This window comes from Mesocricetus auratus, unplaced genomic scaffold (genome assembly GCF_017639785.1).
Source record: "Mesocricetus auratus isolate SY011 unplaced genomic scaffold, BCM_Maur_2.0 Super-Scaffold_100010, whole genome shotgun sequence".
In the NCBI taxonomy this organism is placed as follows: domain Eukaryota; kingdom Metazoa; phylum Chordata; class Mammalia; order Rodentia; family Cricetidae; genus Mesocricetus; species Mesocricetus auratus.
In genome coordinates, this window is record NW_024429194.1 from 53,521,943 (window position 1) to 53,542,703 (window position 20,761).

At 41.8% G+C, this 20,761-nt stretch overlaps 1 protein-coding gene across 3 annotated transcripts in view; it reads left to right on the top strand.

Moving 5' to 3' along the window:
• The window catches only part of Hecw2 (HECT, C2 and WW domain containing E3 ubiquitin protein ligase 2), a 356,194-nt gene that overhangs the window by 304,838 nt on the left and 30,595 nt on the right, over nt 1-20,761 (top strand). For all 3 annotated transcript variants that reach the window (XM_013121118.3, XM_040753631.1, XM_013121120.3), the window contains 2 exons: nt 9,715-9,835; nt 11,199-11,312. In XM_013121118.3, coding sequence (XP_012976572.1) covers nt 9,715-9,835; nt 11,199-11,312 — 235 coding nt within the window. The remainder of the gene's footprint in view (nt 1-9,714; nt 9,836-11,198; nt 11,313-20,761) is intronic.

Here is a 20,761-nt window from a genome sequence, read left to right on the forward strand (position 1 = left end):
TTTAAAGATGAATAACATCGCCTCTGCTTTTGAAGGGCTTGTAGTGAGTCACCAGTGACTATGAAGCTCAGTGGTCAATGCTGTAATGGTGAGACATCTGGGAACATAGGTGTGGGAACAGTTGTTTAGGGAAGCTTAAGATAACAGGTGTGAGGAAACCTTGAAGGATGGGGGAATAGACATTTGCTAGGCAGGGCTGGAAATTTTGTTGGGTGATAGTGTACTTGCCTAGCCCTGGGATTGGTCCCTAGCACTAGGTGGGGGAGGGGGAATCTCAAACAAAAATCAGGAGAAGTAGAAACTTCCCAGATGAACCAAAGAGGTGTAAAGGTGTAGCATGCACTAAACACAGATAGGGAGTACTGAGGAGAAAACAGAAATGGAAGGTAGGTCTCAAGATTCAGGTTGGAAATTCAGGCCAGATTGAGGTCTTCCTGTGTGACCAACTCAGTACAGACCAAAGGTCATGAATAACTTCATGAATGTCAACCCAGTGGCCTGTCTTTGGACCTCATCTTTAGCATTTGGCTCTGCTAACCATGCCTTGAAAACTGGCTTTTGGTGAAATCTCTGAAACAGTAAAATGCCAGTGATATCCTATTTTGTGACAATCAGTTTTTTTGGCAATGGGGAGGATGGCAGAATCTAAGGGATTGGAGGCTGAGCAGTCATTTGGGAGGGGCAGCAGTGAAGGGAACACAGGGATAAAGGGATGGGACATGTAACATTCTGAGATGTTAGGACTGAGCTCAGATAAGGCAAAGCCAAGGTAGATTAGGTCTTCCTGATCACAGTGCCCAGCAGATGTTGGCATCACTTGCCAAGAAAGAAAGAGGGTTTAACTTGTAGACAGCAGTCAGAGGCAGAAATTTGAAGGAAGGAACTCTCCGCTGGGGAAGGTAAACCTGTGCTCGCACACGTCCGGGGTGCTGCTGATTGAGACAGAAGCTGTTGCTGCCATGCAGCCTTTGAGAAGGCGGTACACCGCACAGATCAGCGTTGGAGTGGCTAGAGAGACACATATGTAGATGACACATGAAGGGAAATTGGTGTCTGACACTATAGGGGCTCGTCAGAATTCATAGTTGGCCTCAATGGATTCTTTCACCTCTGGAAAGACTTCGGACAATTGATCTCCTGCCAGAAGTTTAAGTCTCCTTAAATAAAATGGATGTAATAATGATCACCTCATGTCTTGCAGTTGGTTTTGTCTTGTTTCATTTTGTTTGGCAGTGGGGGTGCAAATATTCAGTAAACATTAATTTATTCTTTTTCTTTCTTCCTGCAAATATGTACAAAAGTACACTGTGTCCCTCAGTGAGCCATTCACGACTGGCTTGTGTGAGTTGATTTCTCCTTGACTTGAGAGCCTGGCTGGTTTAGGCATTGGATCATTTGGAGTTTTTGTCCTAAGTACGATGTATGCTAAAGATTTTAGAGGGCCGTCTTTTTGTCTTGATGTCTTATGCTTAAACAAGTGGAGCCATGTGGAATTTGGTTCATGCCAGCCACAGCCCTTTTTTTCTAGACCTTTTCCAAGGTTCTTCCTCCCTAAGAAAAATGTAGGCCCCTCAGATTCTGTCTTCTGAACCCACATAAGCATGTTCTCGAAGACTGCATGAGCATGCTCTCCTTCCAGACATTCTAAATGGTGACAGAGTACACAGCTTTTTTTAGCATCACAGATGCACACAAATAATCCATGGCAGTAATAAAGTGCATTCTGGAAACTGGAGTTAAACATTTTCCAATGACATGTGTAATCCAGCCATATCTAAATTGCTAGCAGTGTTTGTGGTGGTTTTAATTTGCAGGGAAGATCATCTCCATATTCTTGGCGGCTCTGTCCCAGAGGCCTTGGTTTCATGTTGAGATTGGGACACACTGCCTGATAATCGTGGAGGCACCCGTAAGTGACCCCACATGAGAAGAGCCAGGCCTCGCTAGCCTCATCTCCCCTGTGGAGGAATCTGTTTTTCTGAAAACGGCTTCTGCTTTTACCAGGCCCTTTGCAAGCCGTGTAGAATCAACATCTCAAAAGTAATTTTTTAAGTGGTCTGGTGCTTTTCTTGTGACTAGAATTTCACCCGTTTTAGTGGTTTGAGAATGATATTGTGAAAATTATGACAATAATAAATTTTAATGATCTTCAGTCTGAGTGCCTAGGAACTGGATAATCTTTCCATAGTTTTCCTCATTCCCAGAACATTTACATGTCTTTTCAAGAGAAGGGGGCTTTGGAAACTTTGACTCACTGCTTTCTGCAGCTGTGAGAGTGTTCACCTAAAACTTGTCAAAATTTTGGAATGCAAAGGTTTATTTTTCTAGGGCCATTATAATGCCTGTCCAACCTCAGCTGTGTCCAGAGGAAAAGATCTCTGCAAACACCATATGGTTTACTATGCCAAATAGGAAACAAAAAAAAAAATCTGCCTAAGGGCATATCTCTAGGAATTTAAATGCAATGACACCTAATTTGTCTAATATATTGGAGATATGCTTTCCTGTGTACATTTTCCAGGGCACTAAAACTCTGGTGTCAGTGGCATGAGAATTTGTGTAACATTTATTGAAATTCTTCATGCGTATTGTTTTTCTCCTTGTTTTCATATTGGTAGCACATTGAGGTGCTGCATGGTGTGTGGGGAGTCATTGGATCTGAATGCGGTTCACAGCTACGGTGATGTCACCAGGACTGGAGTAGTTGGAGCTACAAGCAGCATGAGGTGCCTGGACTCAGAGCACTGAGGATCCTCCTGAGTCTTCATCATGGTTGTCTCAGTGGAATAGATCATGGGAAGGATTTACTTTCCCCCAAAAGGATCCTTTCTTTCCACAAACACTTGGATATCACTGGCCACATATGTTACCTCCTCCTCTTAGAGACATTTCTATTCTCTCTGTTACTCCCCAGCCCTTCTCATTGTCTTTCCTCCTCTGCTCAGTACTGTTATGATATGGCTATTAGTTTTAATCATTTTTTATTCTTTGGAAGTTCCATACATCCATATAATACATATTGATCAAATATATCCACTAGTACTGTCTTCTGACTTTCCCTACTACCCTCACCCTCCTCCCTCTGAGCTTCATGTCCTCTTTTTAGTTTTGTTATTGGTAAGTCCTGAGTCAAGCTAGTGTATATATTTTATTTTTTGTTATTAATCTTCCTTGTCCTCACCCCTGGTACTGGCAGGATAGGGTGTCTATTATTGGCATACCTTTCAGTGTTCCCTTTTTAGTAAGTTACTTCATGGTCAAGTCTGGAAAGCCACATTTATCTATTTGTTTTCAGTAAATGGTATGAGCCAAGCCTGATGGCTCAAGTCTGCAATCCCAGATACCTGAGAGGCAAAGACAGAGAGATGGCAAGTTAAAGACCTACGTGGGCTCCAAAGTGAGTTCAAGGCTAGCCTGGGCAACTTAGTGAGACCTTGTCAAGATAGAAGTAAATAGTAGGCTGAGTGTACAGCAAGGTGATAGACTGCTTGCCTGACACATACGCAAAATTTAATCCCCAGGACCAAAGAGAAAAAAAGAAAAGTGAACAATGAAAAAAGTAATGGTGTGTGTACGAATTTCCGTAGATGCAGGACTTTTGCTGCTCCTAGGAAATAGGATATAAATATGAGGACTTTCACATCTCTGCCTTGTCCAAGCTGTCTCCATGGTGCTCCCCTCTTAACAGTGTTGTTCTGTGCTCCAGAAGATGAGGCTGTCTAGGCATTATTGTAACGCTCGTTGACTTGTTCTTTATTACCAATGGGGATTGCTGTGGAATATTTGTACACTGTGTGAGGATGTGTTGCTGTGATTGGTATTATAATAAAAGCTGAATGGCCAGTAGCTAGACAGGAAAGGATAGTCGGGATTTCTGGGGAGAGGGAGGAAGAGGAGGAAGAATCTATGCACAAATTTACCAACAGATGAACAAGTTGGACATGTTGTACTGGAAAAAAAGGTAGAAAGCCAAATGGCAGAACATAGATTAATAGAAGCGGGTTAGTTACATTATAAGAGCTACGTAGGGATAAGCCAAATTTAAAGGCCAAGCTTTCATAATTAGTAAGAAACCTCTGTGTCATTATTTGGGGACTGGCAATCCAAAGATAGTCTGACAAAAAAAAGCTTGCTACAAGAGATTGAGAAGAGTGGTGTGTGTGTGTGTGTGTGTGTGTGTGTGTGTGTGTGTGTATGTGTGTGTGTGTGTGTGTGTAAATGGAAAAGGAACCAGGGAAGAAGTGGGCCTCTAAACTGTACTAAGAAAGAGGCCTGGAATTGTGTAGTCAAGGTTCAAATCCTTTCAGAGCAGAACATAAAGCCAACTGGATTCCAGAACCCAGAAGCAGAAAAACACAGGCTTCTCCAGAATTTGCTGCCAAAATTCTTCTAGTGTCATCTGAGATATTTTGTCAGATAGAATTTTATAGTTTGTTATTATGCAGTGTTGTAATAGTGTATGGAAAATGTACAGATCCTATGAAAGTTCTTAAAATCTACCTAGCCGTGACAAAGGATAATAGCCCTAATAAGCTGTTGCTAAAAAAAATGTTCCTGCAAATGCTTAACACAGTACTAGCCATCCATGAAGTCCTTCCTCTGTTTGATCATTTCCCATGCAATTCCCTCTGGAAAGACTCTAAAGACTGTGAAAGAGCTCTCTGAGAGAAAGGGCCTTCCATTGGGTTTGTGGTTCCCATACATATCTATCAGCTCAGTCTTCCAAGAACATTTTTTGGTTTCTAGAACCAAAATAACCTCATTCTTTCCTTGGAACCTCTTGGCAGTTAAACCTGACTTGTATTAATTATATGACAGCTGGTTGAGGTATGGTGGCTCATACCTACAATCTCAGACCCGGGAAGGTGGAGACAGGAATATTTCAAGTGTTTCAAGTTGCAGGCCAGAGTGTGCTATATAGCAAGCCCTGCCCCCACTACTTCCTAAAATACTTTTATTTTAACCATAAACAGTTTTATAAGTTATGCTAAACAACATGTCATTAAAATTTCTATGTTGTTTTTTAAATGTACTCTAGTAACACTATCCTTTCCCAAAACAAAATTAACCCCTCAAAATTAACGAGTATAATATTTGTTCAAAACTATAGATGGTCAGAATTTTATTCATACTTTAAAATGAGGATCACAGCTTTACCGAAGCAACCCCCATGAAGGTCTAGTCTGTTTCCAACATACAATGCTTAGCTCTCTGAGTCTGTTGTCTATATTAAAGCCAGATTAACCTCTGGAATTATGTAGCTCTTTCAAGATTAGTTTTGTTGAAAAACCATCAGTGACCTCTTGTACCAAAGAGTGAGGCCCCAGCCCACTCAGGATCCTGTCTTTTCTGTGTCATATTTCCTACCTTGCCCTCCAGTCAGTTCCTACTGGCAATGTTTCCTCCAACAAGTCTTTTTCCCAACTACCTATCTTATCTCATCTGCTGGCTCACAAGACAATCCGTACTCTACTACTAACCTTTCAAACCCTACTTCAGATCCCTCCAAAAACATTTCCACCTACTACATGTGTGTGTTCCCCATCTCTCATTATAAGTTTCTTAAATACAAGTTCTGAGCCCTGTGTGGTGGCACATGCCTATAATCCCAGCACTTGAAAGGTGGAGGAAGGAAAATCAGGAGTTCAGGCTATGACTGGCTACAGAGTGAGTTTGAAGCCAGCCTGGGCTACATGAGACTTAAAAACAAATACAGAATTTGACAAAGACCAGCAACACTATTTACTATAATTTTAAGTGATGTATATGAGATTATTTTTATAACAGAACTATTAGCAAAAGAATGTTTGCTTTGAACCATTTTTGTTACCAGACTCTCCATCTTTAAGTCCCTTACCTAGAGCATAAATGGAGGCAGAGCTAACTTCTAATTTGTCTGTATTGAGAATGACGGAATCCACTGTGGGATTTCCCACAGCCTTTTAGGCATCTCATTATAGTGTATAAGCTACTTCTTAAAGTAATCAGCTAAAGAATGATGTTTCTTTCTGAGTCTTTAAAGAGCTTAAATGTTTGAGCTTCATTTTCTTTTTTCCATCAGTGATTCCTGTTGATGAAGATTCTTTATGGCTACTTTCTGGAATGTTTGGGTTACTAGTGTAGAGCTTCTCAGAGCTTTCTTGGGTTTCCTGGATGGCTGAGTGGTGACCTTTCTCCATCCAGCAGCAGCCCTGTGCTCCTATGGTTCATGTCTCTTTGTGGTGCAATGACTTCGTCAAGCACACAGGCAGCCATTGCCCTGTGTTAGCTATTGGACACTGACCACGTGTCTCACTGGTTGCAGTTAACCTTGTGTGCTAAAAGTAATTCTTCAGCTTGGCTGTATTTTGGAATCATCTGGAGAACTGTAGGAAAAACTTAGGCCTAGGTCCTACCCCCACAGATTCTGATGTAATGGCTTTGCGTGTGGCCTGAACTTTGGAATTTTTTTTAAGTTTCCTATGAGATTCTGATATGCACTCAAGATTGAGAGCCACTGCTTAGGATTCTCTTTTGTTTACTTTTTTTGTTTGTTTTTGTTTTTTCAAGACAGGGTTTCTCTGTATTGTTTTGGAGGCTGTCCTGGAACTCACTCTGTAGACCAGGTTGGTCTTGAACTCACAGAGATCTGCCTGCCTCTGCCTCCCGAGTGCTGGGATTAAAGACATGTGCCACTAACACCTGGCCTTGTTTACTAAATTTTGTGAAGTTGAATTTCTTTGTTTCCTGACTTAACTCTTAACTCTTTGAACAAAGGGTTTATAACTCTACAGACAAGCTCCAGAGTACTAATCAGGAGCCAGTCTTGTGAATATTCATCCCTGATGCTCCAACGTGTTTGCCTGTGTTGAGTATGTATGCATGTTACATTAACAGAGGGTTTTTCATGACATAGACATTGTACAGTGTCATGGGGCACACTAACTTACTTCATCCCTGGGAGCTAACTGATCTCTTATGGCAAACTCAGGAGTTCTCCTGTCCAGTGTCTGTAGAGTATCCATGACTGTCACATGCAACTCAATGTTTACACAGCTTCCTGTGTCTCTGGCTACCACCATTCCCCACACTGCTTTAAGCATCTAATAGATCTTGTCAAATCCCAAATTCCTGGTCCTGGCATTGGATTTGGACAGGAAGTTGCTTCCTCATTTTCTTCAGTAACAAAGGGATGATGAAAACCTTAATAGCCACTTTGTAGACTTGGTGTGAGGATTTCTCAAGATTCCCCCTATGGAAAGTGCATTATCCCTAATGTATAGTAGGTGCTTATCAGACAATAGCTGTCATTATTATTAAGAAACACTGTTATCGTCAGAGCTGCCCATTCCTCCCCCTTGCTTTTCTACTGGCACTAATTTGTATTTCGCACGCTCAGTGTTCCTCTGAGTCACCAAACTCCTGACCAGTTCTTATCCCCTCAGGCCTCACTTGCTGTATAAACTAACTGCTTCTCCGCCCTTCCGTCCTTCTTCCTCTTTCCCACCCTTAATCTGCCCTACACCCTCTACTGAGAATTTCTCTAATCAGATACCACTTTTGCATTATTCCCTTTCGTTTCCTCAATAGTCTATAGAGGTGCCCACCCCACCCCCATTCCCTAACACCCACGTCAGGAATAAATCCCTTTTCTAGTTGACTTCAGTCCTTGTCTGTCCTGCATGCCCACCATACTCCAGGTTATAGAGGTCCTCTGCATCTGTTGAACACAATTCAATATTTAGTCCATTTCTTGCTGCTCTGAACCAGTATAAAATTCAGATTCTTTTCTACTTGCAAGTTTAGTGTTATTTAATTTTCTTATTGTTGTGACCAAATACTAGCCAGAAAGGAATTTAAGAGAGGGAAGGTTTATTTTGGCTTATAGTGCAAGGGGATATAGTCTATCAGGTCAGGTTAGACATGGTGGCAGGGACAGGTGGTGGATTGTTTGCATTGCATCCTCGATCAAATGGCAGACAGATGACTTCAGGTACTCAGCCCTCTTCTTTTTATTCACTCCTAGACCCCAGGCTCTGGAATGGTGCCACTAACATTTAGGGTGGGCCCTCCTACCTCAATTAACCAGAACTAGAAATTCCATCACAGACATGCCCAGAGGTTTGTTTCCATGGTGATTCTAGATCCTATCGACTTGGCAATTAACCACTTAGTCTCCGATTAAGCTCCTCCCTGAGGTCTTTTCCATTTTGATCTCTACTCACACACATTACTTTTCTGTGACATTACTATTATCTTCTATCCCACTGATCTCAAAAGCAAATACCCAGGAAGTCAGGCAGCCTGTGTCACTCACTGAGTGTATGTGAGGGAGTGGAGTCCAAGGAAGCAGTCACCTATCTCCTTAAGGAGGTTCAAGCCAGTTGTAGGAGTTTTCATAACGTTCAAGAGAAAAAGATGTTTTTCTTTTACTTGAAGTCTCCTACTAATTTTTCAATGCTAGCAATTATCTAGTGTTGTTGTTTTTTCTTTAAATGTAGGGGGCAAACAGTAGACTGTCAGGCTGAATATAGCCCTAGGGCTATGGTTTTAACTCTTCTGTTTTAGCTTGTATTCCACCTAGTTTAAGACTTAATTACTTGATATGTTTTATTTCTGTCTTCTCAACCAGGGCATTCATTGTTGACTATAACACAAGATTAGCGATAAATAACCATCCTAGCTAACTCGTTTGTTAAAGAAATTTTTGCTAGGCACCGTGACTCATACCTGTAATTGAAGCACTCATGAGACACAGGCAAGAGGATGGAAAACTCAAGGCCAATCTAGGCTAAATAGCAAGCTCCTGTCTCTGCGAAATAACAACGAACCCACATACATGCACACACACACACACACACACACACACACACACACACACAGAAATAAAGAAATCTCATGAAACTCGAATGCTATGCAATGAACAAGACCGTATTTTATTTTCTGCTTTTGCCATGTCTCATGTCTGATTCCCCTATTCATCATCACTCTGACATCTCAATAAGCTACCTAATCACATGTGATACACAGATTTTTCTGTGGAAAGAGGAAGAAGCCATGTTATATTCATGCGTTATTAATAACACTTTTTAAACAACAGAAGGCATACTTTTAATCTATAGCTATTGTCAGTACTGGGCACATTGAGAATGCAGTAAATATTAATACTGTTTATTCTTTGTGCAACTGCAAGATATATATATTCCTCCCACAGTTATGCTTGAATTCTGTTTTTATACGAATCATTTTCTCCTACAATGTAAAATAAATGTAATTATATTTCTAAAATCATTCTTAAACATAATGCATATATAAAAAAGCACTTTCATGACCCTTCGCGAGACTTCCTTTACAGTTTCCATGATATCATTTCAACAGGATATCTACAGCAAGCAAAGATATTCCATTCTGAATAGCTATCCTTAGGCATAAATAACTCTGACTCATTCTGGTTTGGATGGAAAGGAGGAACATATCTGAGAAACAGTGAGCATATTTGGCTGTTTAAACAGAATCTTTATTCTCAGCCAAAAAGCTACTAACAAGAGTTTCTGTTAAGAGCTTCCCTAAGCTGTGCTTAGTCCTCCATCTTTGGGGTGTATTGGGGGAAAGGGTGATGCAGAATCTGAAAGCAGCGCCTAAGTTTTCTTTGCTAACTTGTGGTAGTCTTTCATGGTGTTGTGTCGATACTGGCACAGGGCACGGATCCAGCTTATCCCTTTGTGGTTACTACAGGTACTCAGCGTGCCAACGCCCGGGCTCCAGCCCCTTACAAGAGAGATTTTGAAGCCAAACTAAGGAACTTTTACAGGAAGTTAGAGACTAAAGGATATGGACAAGGCCCAGGGAAATTAAAGTAAGTAGAAATGACACAAACCACATGATTTATAGATGGTGAATGGGTGGGAAGCAGTTGTGAGTTTGAAAAATTGGGTGTCACGTGAGTATTTTAATTGGCATTATTACTTCGGAATTTACAAATTACACTATAGTGATGTAAAATGCTCAGGAACTAAGAGCTAGTAAGCAAGCTTATGGTTTTCAGTCAAGCTAGGGCTATGTAAAACCACAGACAAAATAAAAAGATGATTTTTTTTTCTCCTGGGGAGTCTGATATTCAAGAGATGTATCATTATCACAGTGTTTTATGGCGAATGTTACTAGTTCCCTGGCTGCTGTGAGCACATGATAATTATCAACCCTATTTTGTTCTGGGAAACAAACCTCACCGTACAGCAGAGCCTGTCGTGAATGCCATGCCGCCTCTCTTTAGCCACCTCTTACTTGTCCAGGATTCTTCTCCTGCCCATGTGTACCTCTTTCCCTTCTTCCCACCTCTGTTCCCCCGTCCTATGTCCCCACATAAGCTCTCTGTGCCACCTGAGAGAAGACAGAGGCGGGAAGGTCACTACATGCCCCGAGTACCCAAGGGAGAGCCAGCCCCCATGCTTACTGCCCCAGGCACAGGGATGTTTGCTCAGTTAGTTCCACTTTTATGGACCTCCAGACACATCAATCCAACCCCAATTCCATATCTCTCTGAACCGCGCTTTTCTTTTCCTCATGCTTGAATTACCAAGATCTTCCTAAGTTCAGACTCCCTGCTATTTCCTTGTCATTATGTAGACATCAAGGGTAAGCTGATACCTGTAGAAGATGACTTTAATTGTCATCATCACAGTAGATTGTCACAAGCATCATTCATTTTAATCTACCCATTAGGGAATCTCAAGATTCACTTAATTTAAAACTTAAGTACACTTGTAAACTCTTATGCTTCGTAGGACACACGTATGCATGCACACACCCTCCTGGTTCTCAGTGGACGTTCAGTAATTGAATTCCATGTTTAGGTGCATTTCAGCCTTAAAAGATTCTCTGTCTCTCTCTGTGTCTCTGTGTCTCTGTCTCTGTCTGTCTGTCTGTCTGTCTCTCTCTCTCTCTGGGTCTTCCTTCTGGGATAAATGTCTTGGCCACTCAGAAAGGACTCCTGGGTTTTTTACAGGCCACAGGTTTACCCATGATTCTCTTATGTAACTTTTGCTATTACTGTTAAGGAGTTAAAACACAGATTTGTATTCAAGTACAGACAGCAATGACATTAAGCAGCTTCACTCCTCACCTAGTTAATTGTGGTAAATAGAAATTAAATGGCAAGAAAGATAAGGAATAGGAACTAATCTCTGAATGGACTTTTCAAATTGTCTCTCCGTGGACAGGTTAATTATCCGAAGGGACCACTTACTAGAAGATGCTTTCAATCAGATTATGGGCTACTCCAGAAAAGACCTGCAGAGGAATAAGCTGTACGTCACCTTCGTCGGGGAAGAAGGGTAAGTAGAACAGGGAAGTGGTCTGTGCAACACAGGCTGTGGCTACAGAGCGGATGTTTCTCTGCATCTGTGGCTCCCGAAACAGGAAGTCCTTCTTGCAGGAAGTGTTGGTCTTAGATGCTTAAACAGTGTGCCTTTTTTTTTTTTTCTCGTTTCCTCTGGTTTTTAAATCATTTGGCATAGGATTTTTTTTAATTAAAATAACTCTTACCAGTAATTCATTTTTTCAATTGGAAGGTCAGTTTGGTTGCTTTTCTCTGCATCTATCCATCTTTTGAAGGGGAAAAAAATGGAGCTTTGAGGGGGAAGGGAACAAGGACACACAGTTTACATCTCATTTTCCACCCCAGTGAGCTGAGTAGAATGTGTGTCACCTGTTAAATAAGCCCCAGTTCAGAATCACCGATGCAGCTAGTCTGTCCGGAAGTGCCCACAGCAACCACGCCAATGCCTTTGCTCCTATTTCCCCCGCCTCCAGTTCTCTTCCTTTGGGAGGACAGCATACCTCCCAATATAACCACCTACTGTAAACAAATCATGCAACATGACTCCTACATGAGTGTGCTCATCTAGATAAGGGTTGAGAAACAAGGGCTGGGGCTCCCACACTGACTCTGCTGCACCCAGGTAGACATAGCATTTCTTAATGGATTGCCTTAGACTGATAGCTTGCCTCCCTCATAGGCCCCTCCTTCTTCCTATCTCAGGACTCAGGGCTTGCTTTGTAGCTTGTAGCTACTAGATACAATTTTAAAAGGCCATGCCCAGCCTTAATACATGGGGAGATTCTTAGTCTTATTCCAATTTGACATGCCGGGCGTTGGTGGCTTGCCTTTAATCCCAGCACTCAGGAGGCAGAGGCAGGCGGATCTCTGTGAGTTCCAGGACAGCCTCCAAAGCCACAGAGAAACCTTGTCTCGAAAAACTAAAAAAAACTTAAAAAAAAAAAGAGCACCCCTCTGAGTCTTATAGTGAAGAAGGTTAAGGAACCATTGTTGTAATCCAGGCAAACCTGGCCCCGCCTCTTACCCACCTGTGCAGGGCAGGTATATGTGTGCTCTGGCTCTTTAAAAGAAAAGGTCCACTCACTTCCACTCCCCCCATCCTCCACCCTCACTTCCTCTGAAGGGCAGACAGGACCCATCCTGCCTCCCTTCCCCTTCTCTTCTGTCCTGTCCCTGTGTCTCTTTACCTCGTTTCTCTTTCCTTCCCTTATTTTCTTATCTCCCCCTCAATAAAACTTTCAACATGAGTCATGTCTGCAGGTCTCTGTTTCCCCATCTGCCTGCCTTCCGTCACTGGCCCAGTCCTCACAGTCCCAGCACAGGACTAGGGACCTGCCGCACACAGTCCTAAACCGTGCTGCTTTATTCCTAACCATAGTAGTGATATCCCACCAATTGGTCCCCCACTATGTGGTAGATAGAATGGGGGTTTAAAGCACAGCATGCCTTACTTGTTCATGGGTCTAGAGAATAGCAAAATGAAGGCCCAATCCCAGGCCTTAAGTCTTTCTCCTGCCACCATTGGATCATAGTGGGATGTAAGAAATGCCCCTTATCTTTAGTCCATCTGGGTTCTGCTTTTTCCTCTGGAATGCATTTTAGCATTCCAGATGGTGACCAAACACAAGAAGTTTGGGCTTCAGTGCAGCTGAGACTTAAGCCTTTCATGACTAATGTACACATGTAAATGGACTTGGAGCTTGTGTTAGTATGCCCAAAGATGCAGGTGCATGGTTGAAAACGGAGGCAAGTGTTGTTAGCCTTTTCACAGATATGCAAAGGATGTCAAGTATTTCCTTACTGGATGAGTCTGGTTTGGAGGAGAATAGTTTCTTCTCCCAGAACTCCAGCTGCTTTCTTTTATTATTCAACCAGAGACTTTTTTTTTTGACACATGATCTTGCTATGTTGTTCAGATTAGTCTTGAATTTTTGATGCTGAGAGCTGCGTCTACAGATGTACATCTCTGTTCTTCTGGCTTGGGCCACAGTTTGTTGAGATCTCAGACATACTCTTCAGAAGCCCTAGTGGATACAATTGAACAGAACAGATGTTTGACAAGGGCGATCATTCTGAGGCGGTCCACCATATTCTGGGCTGATGGTATCAGTTCCAAGCAGAGCTAGAATCCTTTTTGTTTGGTGACCACTGGCAATCAAGTGCTTCCTGCCCCTGTCACCTGCCTACTTCCTATGACAGCAAAGGAAAAACAGAGAGAGGATGTTTTGGGAGTAGTCTCAGTTATCAGAAACAACCCCTAATCTGCTCGCTCAATGCATGGGCTATTGACACAGTGTTTCTGGACTCAGGTTCTATCAAGTAAGTATCCTTTAGATAGGATGTAAGATATAGGCCCTGTCTTTCAGTTAGGATACTGAGAATATGTCTCCTAGCTTTGAAAAAGGAAAACAGTTCTCTTGATGAAGAACACAGAAGCCTCAAAACTACATGAAAGTTGAGAGAAAAAAAAAAGACTTTTCAAAGAATCACTATCACATTAAAACATGTTCCTCTCTGGATTATTTAAAATGCCCATATTTTCCCATTGGATTTTAGAAATGGAACTTCTCTGTTTCTCCAGATTTAGTGCTGTCAGATTATTTACTTATTTTTAAGTTCTTTAAGTTTAAGTCTGCTGTTTGGCATTTAAAAAGAAGTATGTCTGTTGTTCAGATATTGGCTTCTAGTTTTTCTTCAATGCCAAGGTTCCTTGAAGACAGTGTTGATTCTAGGCCTGGGAAGTATATGCAAGATGGAGTCTGAAGTGTCTCTTAGTGCCTGCTGTAAAGTAGGGGAGTTTTTCAACAGCCCAGAGCCACAGGGTGTAGGAGCCAACAGAGGCCCCAGTGACCCTAGTGAGAATAATTTCAGCTACAAAGTGAATAAGTAAAGGAATATTGAACTGTACTCCAAGTGATTGGATACATGATCAAATGAGGAAGTAGATGGGAAAAAGAAAAATCCAAATAACCCGGGATAATTTCCTAAGTGTGGATTGTATAGTGGCTTTTTCCCAAATAATACAGCAAGGATAAGTGAGTTTGTTCTGTTGAAACCTGGAAACAATGTCTCAGTCATTAGTCATGTTGACAGTGTGGCCTTCAAATGAAAATCATACTTTACCCACACTCATAATCACAGTCTATCTATAGGAAAAACACAGGACAATTCCCAGTTCTTACATTGTAAGAACCTCTTACCAGTATTCTTTTTTTGTTTTGGGAGTGTTTTGTTTGTTTCTTTCTTTCTTTCAAGACAGGGTTTCTCTGTGTAATAGCCCTAGCTGTCCTGGAACAATATCTGGAGACCAGGCCTCAAACTCACCTTCTGCCTCCTGAGTGCTGGGATTAAAGGCATATGCTACTATCACCCAGCCAGTATTCTTGAAATCATCAAGGACATTGCAAAAAAAAAAAAAAAACCCCAAATAATAAAAACGGAAGAGTTTAAGAGAATGCTATAGTCAAGAAGAGAAATGATTGTTAAATATAATGACACTTTTCTAGATGAGATTGTAGAGATACCAAGTGTAAGTGGATGAAATCTGGATCAAGTATGCATTTGTTATACGTCGGTATTTTTTTAAAGATTTATTTATTTATTATGTATATAGTATTCTGTCTGCATGCTTGCCTGCAGGCCAGACGAGGGCATCAGATCTCATTATAGACGGTTGTGAGCCGCCATGTGGGTGCTGGGATTTGAACGTGGGTCCTCTGAAAGAGCATCAGTGCTCTTAACTTCTGAGTCATCTCTCCAGGCCCATATGTCGGTATTATTGGCTAGTTAATATGGCAGTCTATGACAGACACTGAAACAAGTTCTGTGAAAGTTTATTCCCAAGGAAGTGGAACCCTAAGTCACAGATCTGCCTGCCCAGGGATAGGGTTTGGAGGTCTTGGTAGAATAAAGAGACAGGGTACCTGGATGCGTAGGGGAAGGTTAAATGAAAATAAGATCCACTCCATACATAATCACCCCTGTCACAGGAGTCCCACTGAGGAAAATCATACCATTAGTGTAATCTAAAAATGTCAAGTAAGTCATACTGGTAAGGTCCCCTTGAGACAGACAAACATGGCTCCAAGTTTCTGAAAAACAACCATTGCTTTCGGTGTTGTTAGCAGAGAGGATGGTGGGTGAGTTTTGAGTAGCTGCCTGGCTAGCTGGTGATAGATCAGGTGAGGCTAGAGGCCTTATCTAGGCTTCCCATCAGATGTATTGATGAGGAATGTTCTATACTGATAAGAGAAATTCATAAAGGCAGTGGAAGAGCTCTTTGCACTATCTTTTCTTATAATTCAAAAATTCTAAAATAATAAAAAAGTTTAGCAAATGAAAACATTTGGTTAGGATTTGGAGATTTAGCGGATGTTTTCATTTTGAGTTTTCTTGTTGCCTTATTTTTAGATGGTTGACTTCTCTGGGACTGTTTTCAGTGTAGGCCTTTGTCATTACGGCCAGTATAGTAACACATAGAGTTAATTTTGGGAGACATCTCTGTTAAGACTAATAGTAGCATTCAAAGAGCATTATTTTGTGTCAGCTTTATACTAGCCATAAGGGATTAATACATTTTAGTTATTGTTGATACTATTTCAATGATTTTATTTCCAATCTGACAACAGTCAGCCTAGCTTTGCTAATACATAAAGAAGAGTGGATATATTTTTAATAACAATGCATTTACCTGTCCTCCAAAATAGGTGTGGATTAGCAGCTTCTCAAAAACAATAGCTATGCTTTATGCTATGTCTTCACAAATATCTGAAACACAACATATAGGTTGTTCCAGAAGTTAGGAATCTATAGGATACTGCAGATGCTATCTGAGATAGAATTAATCCCAGACTATTGGAAATGCCTGTCTTCAGTTTCAAAGTACAAAAATCATCCTTGGGCCTATAAATAGAGATGCATTAGAACAACTTTTTTTTTCACTAAAATTAGTATTTGTGATAGCCTTGGCTTTTTACAAAATGTAGATAGTTTCTAAGCACTGTCTTGTTATTAGTAGTTTAATTAGGCTAGAGCTGGGAGCAGTGTTCTAGGCACTAGAATCTCCACCAAGCTTGGTAAGGTTATGTTGTCTTGAAAAGTTAGAGGAGGCAGAACAGCAGTGGCAGAATTGCCAAAAATAGTCACTTTGCTCAAAGGTGAGGGGAAATGGTTTGTTGCCTCTTTCTGAGGAGGCTTAGTCTGGCTTGGAGTTGCTTATGGGATGGAGGAAAGCACTGGCTATATATGGTATGTATGCTTCTCCACTGTTTTGTTTTTGTCAGGTAGTAATCCTAGCAACCAGAGCTCACCTGGCATCAGAACTCAGGTAGATTCTGATAAGGCCTCCAGGCCGCCACCTAACTCCTAGTACTCCAAACTAAAGAAATAATGTTCTAGACAGAGATGGTGCTAACCCATGATTGCTCCACCTGCCGTTTTCTTCACTTCCACTCTGTCAAGGGCACCTTTACTTAAGAAAGAATGAATTCATTATGCACAAAGTGCTCTTGAGATGACATCAGTCATTAGTTTTGCCAGCCACACTAAGACTAGGAAGGAGCCTAGTCTGTGCATATAGCTTTCCTTTGGGGACATATGTTCAGTATCTTTCTATATTCTCCTAGGATAGGGACATAAAAATACACCCCCTAGGGAGGTGAATTGAAATAGGTTTCTTCCTACTACTTATAAATTAACCAGTAGCCATCACATATAACCAGATGGTCTGAGCTGTAAAGCTGTAGGTTGAACGTGGACTGCTGTCTGCCCTCTTCAAAGAGGGATCTGCATCATTTGAATCATCTCAGCCTGCCAAGGAAGGATGCTCTGCAGCCACACTCTGGCTGGGTACCACCAACAACTTCTAGATTTTTTGAGGCTCCCTTCCTCAGCTCCAATCCTTGTTAAGTGGCTCAAAAGCTAAATATCTCTCTGCTCTAAATATCTCTGGCTGAATCAGAAGGTGCCCAGGCCACATGTGTTTGAACAAACATGGAAAAAGGCAGTGTGACTTCCTGAGGCTATCAGATGTTCTCATTCTAAAGTCTCTTCCCATTAGAGTATTTTGTTTTCCATTATTTTTAGTTGAAATATAAAGAACAGGAGAATAAAATTAACTATTTTAACATAGGTCATGTGGTGTGCTAGGCCTGCAACGTGATGATGGGTAAAATGCTTTGTCAGCGGGCAGTGCTTGGGACACCATGGCCACCCTCCTGACATCTGTGCTTACTCAGAAATGCCCTCAGATGCAGCTGTTATGTGGCTACACACCCGTTGTCTGGAGTCTCTGTATTTCCTTGCCAAGCCTTTAGTTGTGGAACTAACCTAACTGGCAAAACAGGAATGTAACAAACGATCCCTGTGATATGAGTCACGTTAACTATTTATATGGAAGAGGTGTTATAGGCACCACATGCACACATGCCCTGCTGTGACATGTTTCATTGAATTTGCCTGATGTAGATAGAAATTGCAGCCTACAACATACTCCTAAATATGCAGTTCTGCATTTGGAGTTACAACCAAATTAAAGTAGAATGACTGTCTTGGTGTTAGAGTGACTCTATTCATGTTTCAAGAGGAAAAAAAAAACTTTCCCAGTTAACCATACATTTCCTTCTAAAGGAGATGTTTGTTTTTTCTCTTCTGAGGTGCGTTTTGCTTTTCAGATTAACTCCTCAGAGAGAATGTTTGTTTTCAGCCACAAGAGAAATCAAATCAATAAGGTCATTGTTGTCTTAACAAACTGTACCATGTTAGAAGATACTACATTGTCAAACTTTCTAAGCCAACTCACTTGTATGACAGTGGTTTCAGATTGAATCATCTCTTAGGGATTGGCACAGTTTGCTCATGGCACTGAATTAATGTACCACCACCCCACAGCAAACTGACTAACTTTCTTTTTGTTTTTGTTTTTTGGTTATTCGAAACAGGGTTTCTCTGTATTGTTTTAGAGGCTGTCCTGGAACTCACTCTGTAGACCAGGCTGGCCTCGAACTCACAGAAATCCTCCGGCCTCTACCTCCCGGGTGCTGGGATTAAAGGCGTGCACCACCAACGCCCGGCTCTGACTAACATTTATTCATACTGCCAAATGCCGAATAGCAATGTAAGTGATGCTAATTTTCTTCAGAGAGCATCAGGGAGCTCCAGCCACAATTCAGTGGTGTGTATTGATCGTCTACTGAATATCATTCTGCAAAAATGAGTGTTTTAGCTAGGGTTTCTGTTGCTTCGATGAAACACCATGAGCAAAAATCAAGTTGGGGAGGAAAGGGTTTATTAGGTTTACCCTTCAACATCATGGTTCATCATCACAGAAATGAAAACAGGAGGCTCAAGCTGGGCAGGCTCCTGGAGGCAGGAGCTGATGCAGAAGTCATAGAGGGGTGCTGCTAACTGGCTTGCTCTCCAGGGCTTGCTGAGCCTGCTTTCTTATAGAACTCAGAACCACTAGGGATACAACCACCCACAGTGGACTGGGTCCTGTCCTATCAATCACTAATTACGAAAATGCCTTACAGGCTTGCCTACAGACTGATCTTAGGGAGGCATTTTCCTAATTGAGGTTCTCTCCTCTCCGATGACTTTAGCTTGTGTCAAGTTGATATAAAACTATCCAACATAAGGAGTAAACAAGATTACCTGCTCTCAGTGTGGTCAAAGTCTAAATTTATGTATGGGAGAGGCAGACACACATGGGTCATTACTCTGGTAAGTGCAGTATAGTTGAAATCTTCAGAGGTAAATCTTAGGGACCACCCTGTGATTTTTAATGGAAAATCCATAGTAGAGCCAAGTTGACTTATACCAGTTATTTCAAAGAAAGCGAGCTCACTTTATCATTTGTCTGTTATTTTAGCTCTCTGTGACCCCAGTATTCTGTGGGTCTCTGCAAAGTGAAAAGCCCAGCAGAGGAGTGACCACAGCAAGTCAGAGAGTGTTGATGTCTCCTTGGAGGAGTCTCACTAAGATTTATAGTAAACTAGATGTTTTAAGAAAGCACTTTCCTCTTCCCTGTTTTTGTAACAGCAGCAGTTGGCAAAACTTTTCCATAAAGAGACGGATAGTAAACATTTTTAGACTTTGCCCAGTGTACACTCTCTATAGCACGTACACACCTCACATTTTATCAGGGCACAGCAACAGGCTACAAACAAGCCAGCCCGATGCATTTCACTATAGCTTTATTTACAAAACCTGGGCTCCAGCAGATTTGCCCTCAGGACATAGCTTTCCAAGCCCTGCTCTATAAATAATATTGTTTTAATCTTGATAGATAGCTAAAATCTACTGAAGGGTAAGACATATGGAATAACCTTAAACTTGAAATGAGGACACCTATTTAGGGCTCGGTACCTGGTACCTCATTACAATGCCCCTCTGATTCAGTCCACTGGTTTTCTCTGGCCTCAGTCTTCTCTATTAAAAAAAAAAATAATTTAGCAAAATTGCTTCCATGATGTCTTTGAAAATTGGTGTCCCAGCTTTATTTTTGTTGCTGTGATAAACACCATGATCAAAAGCAACTTTTGTAGGGAAATTATTTACTTCATCCTATAAATAGTAGTCTGTCATCAAAAGAAACCAGGGCAGGTTCTCAAGGCAGGAGCTTGAGGCAGAAATCATAGAGGAATGCTGCTTACTGGCTTGCTGGAAGTCTCGCCCTCAACTATTATATACTACCTGGACCACCTACCCAGAGGTGGCATTGATCACAGTGGACTTGGCTTTCCCACATCAATTAACAGACAAGAAAATACCACACAGACATGCCTACAGGCCAGTCTGATGGAGGCATTTCCTCAGTTGAGGTAAATGAAGAGAAGTGGCTTCCCCAGGAGGTGGGGTAACTTCAACCTTGAAGGAAAGTGTCCAAACTTGCTTAGCTCCTTCGCCATGCCTCAGGGTTGGGGGCAATTCCAGGAGACCAGGGCACCTGCACCTGGGCAGTGAGAAAGTTAAAGGAGGTGAACTGCTCAGGAGTAGAGAAGAGGTAGAGGCACAGATACCAGAGACCAAGGCATCCAAGTATGGAGTCCTTCCAGGAGTAGCTTGTTGGAAATTGTTCCTCTTGAAGACCTAGATTAGTGCTTAGACGGGAACTGGCATTTCAGTCTTCGTTGGAAGGTTGTGAGCAAAGAACATCCAGGTAGGATGTTGTTGCTGCTGCTGACCTCTGAAGCCAGACCTAGGAGAGAAAGAGAAGCCACAAAAAGGCTGCATGATGGGGGCAGTCTGAGTTTCCGGGTACCTCTGGGTGGCCTCGGAGAGGCAGGAGGATGGCTTGCCCAGTCTATCCCAGAGCCACAAGTTGATTTCATTATAAGCAGTAACCTTGAGGATAGGATCACCATGCCACTGTATGCAGCCTGATTGGCCCCTAGAGTCAAGTACCTGCCCTTTTCCACCCAATAAGTTTCCTGAAGGTGCACTGTG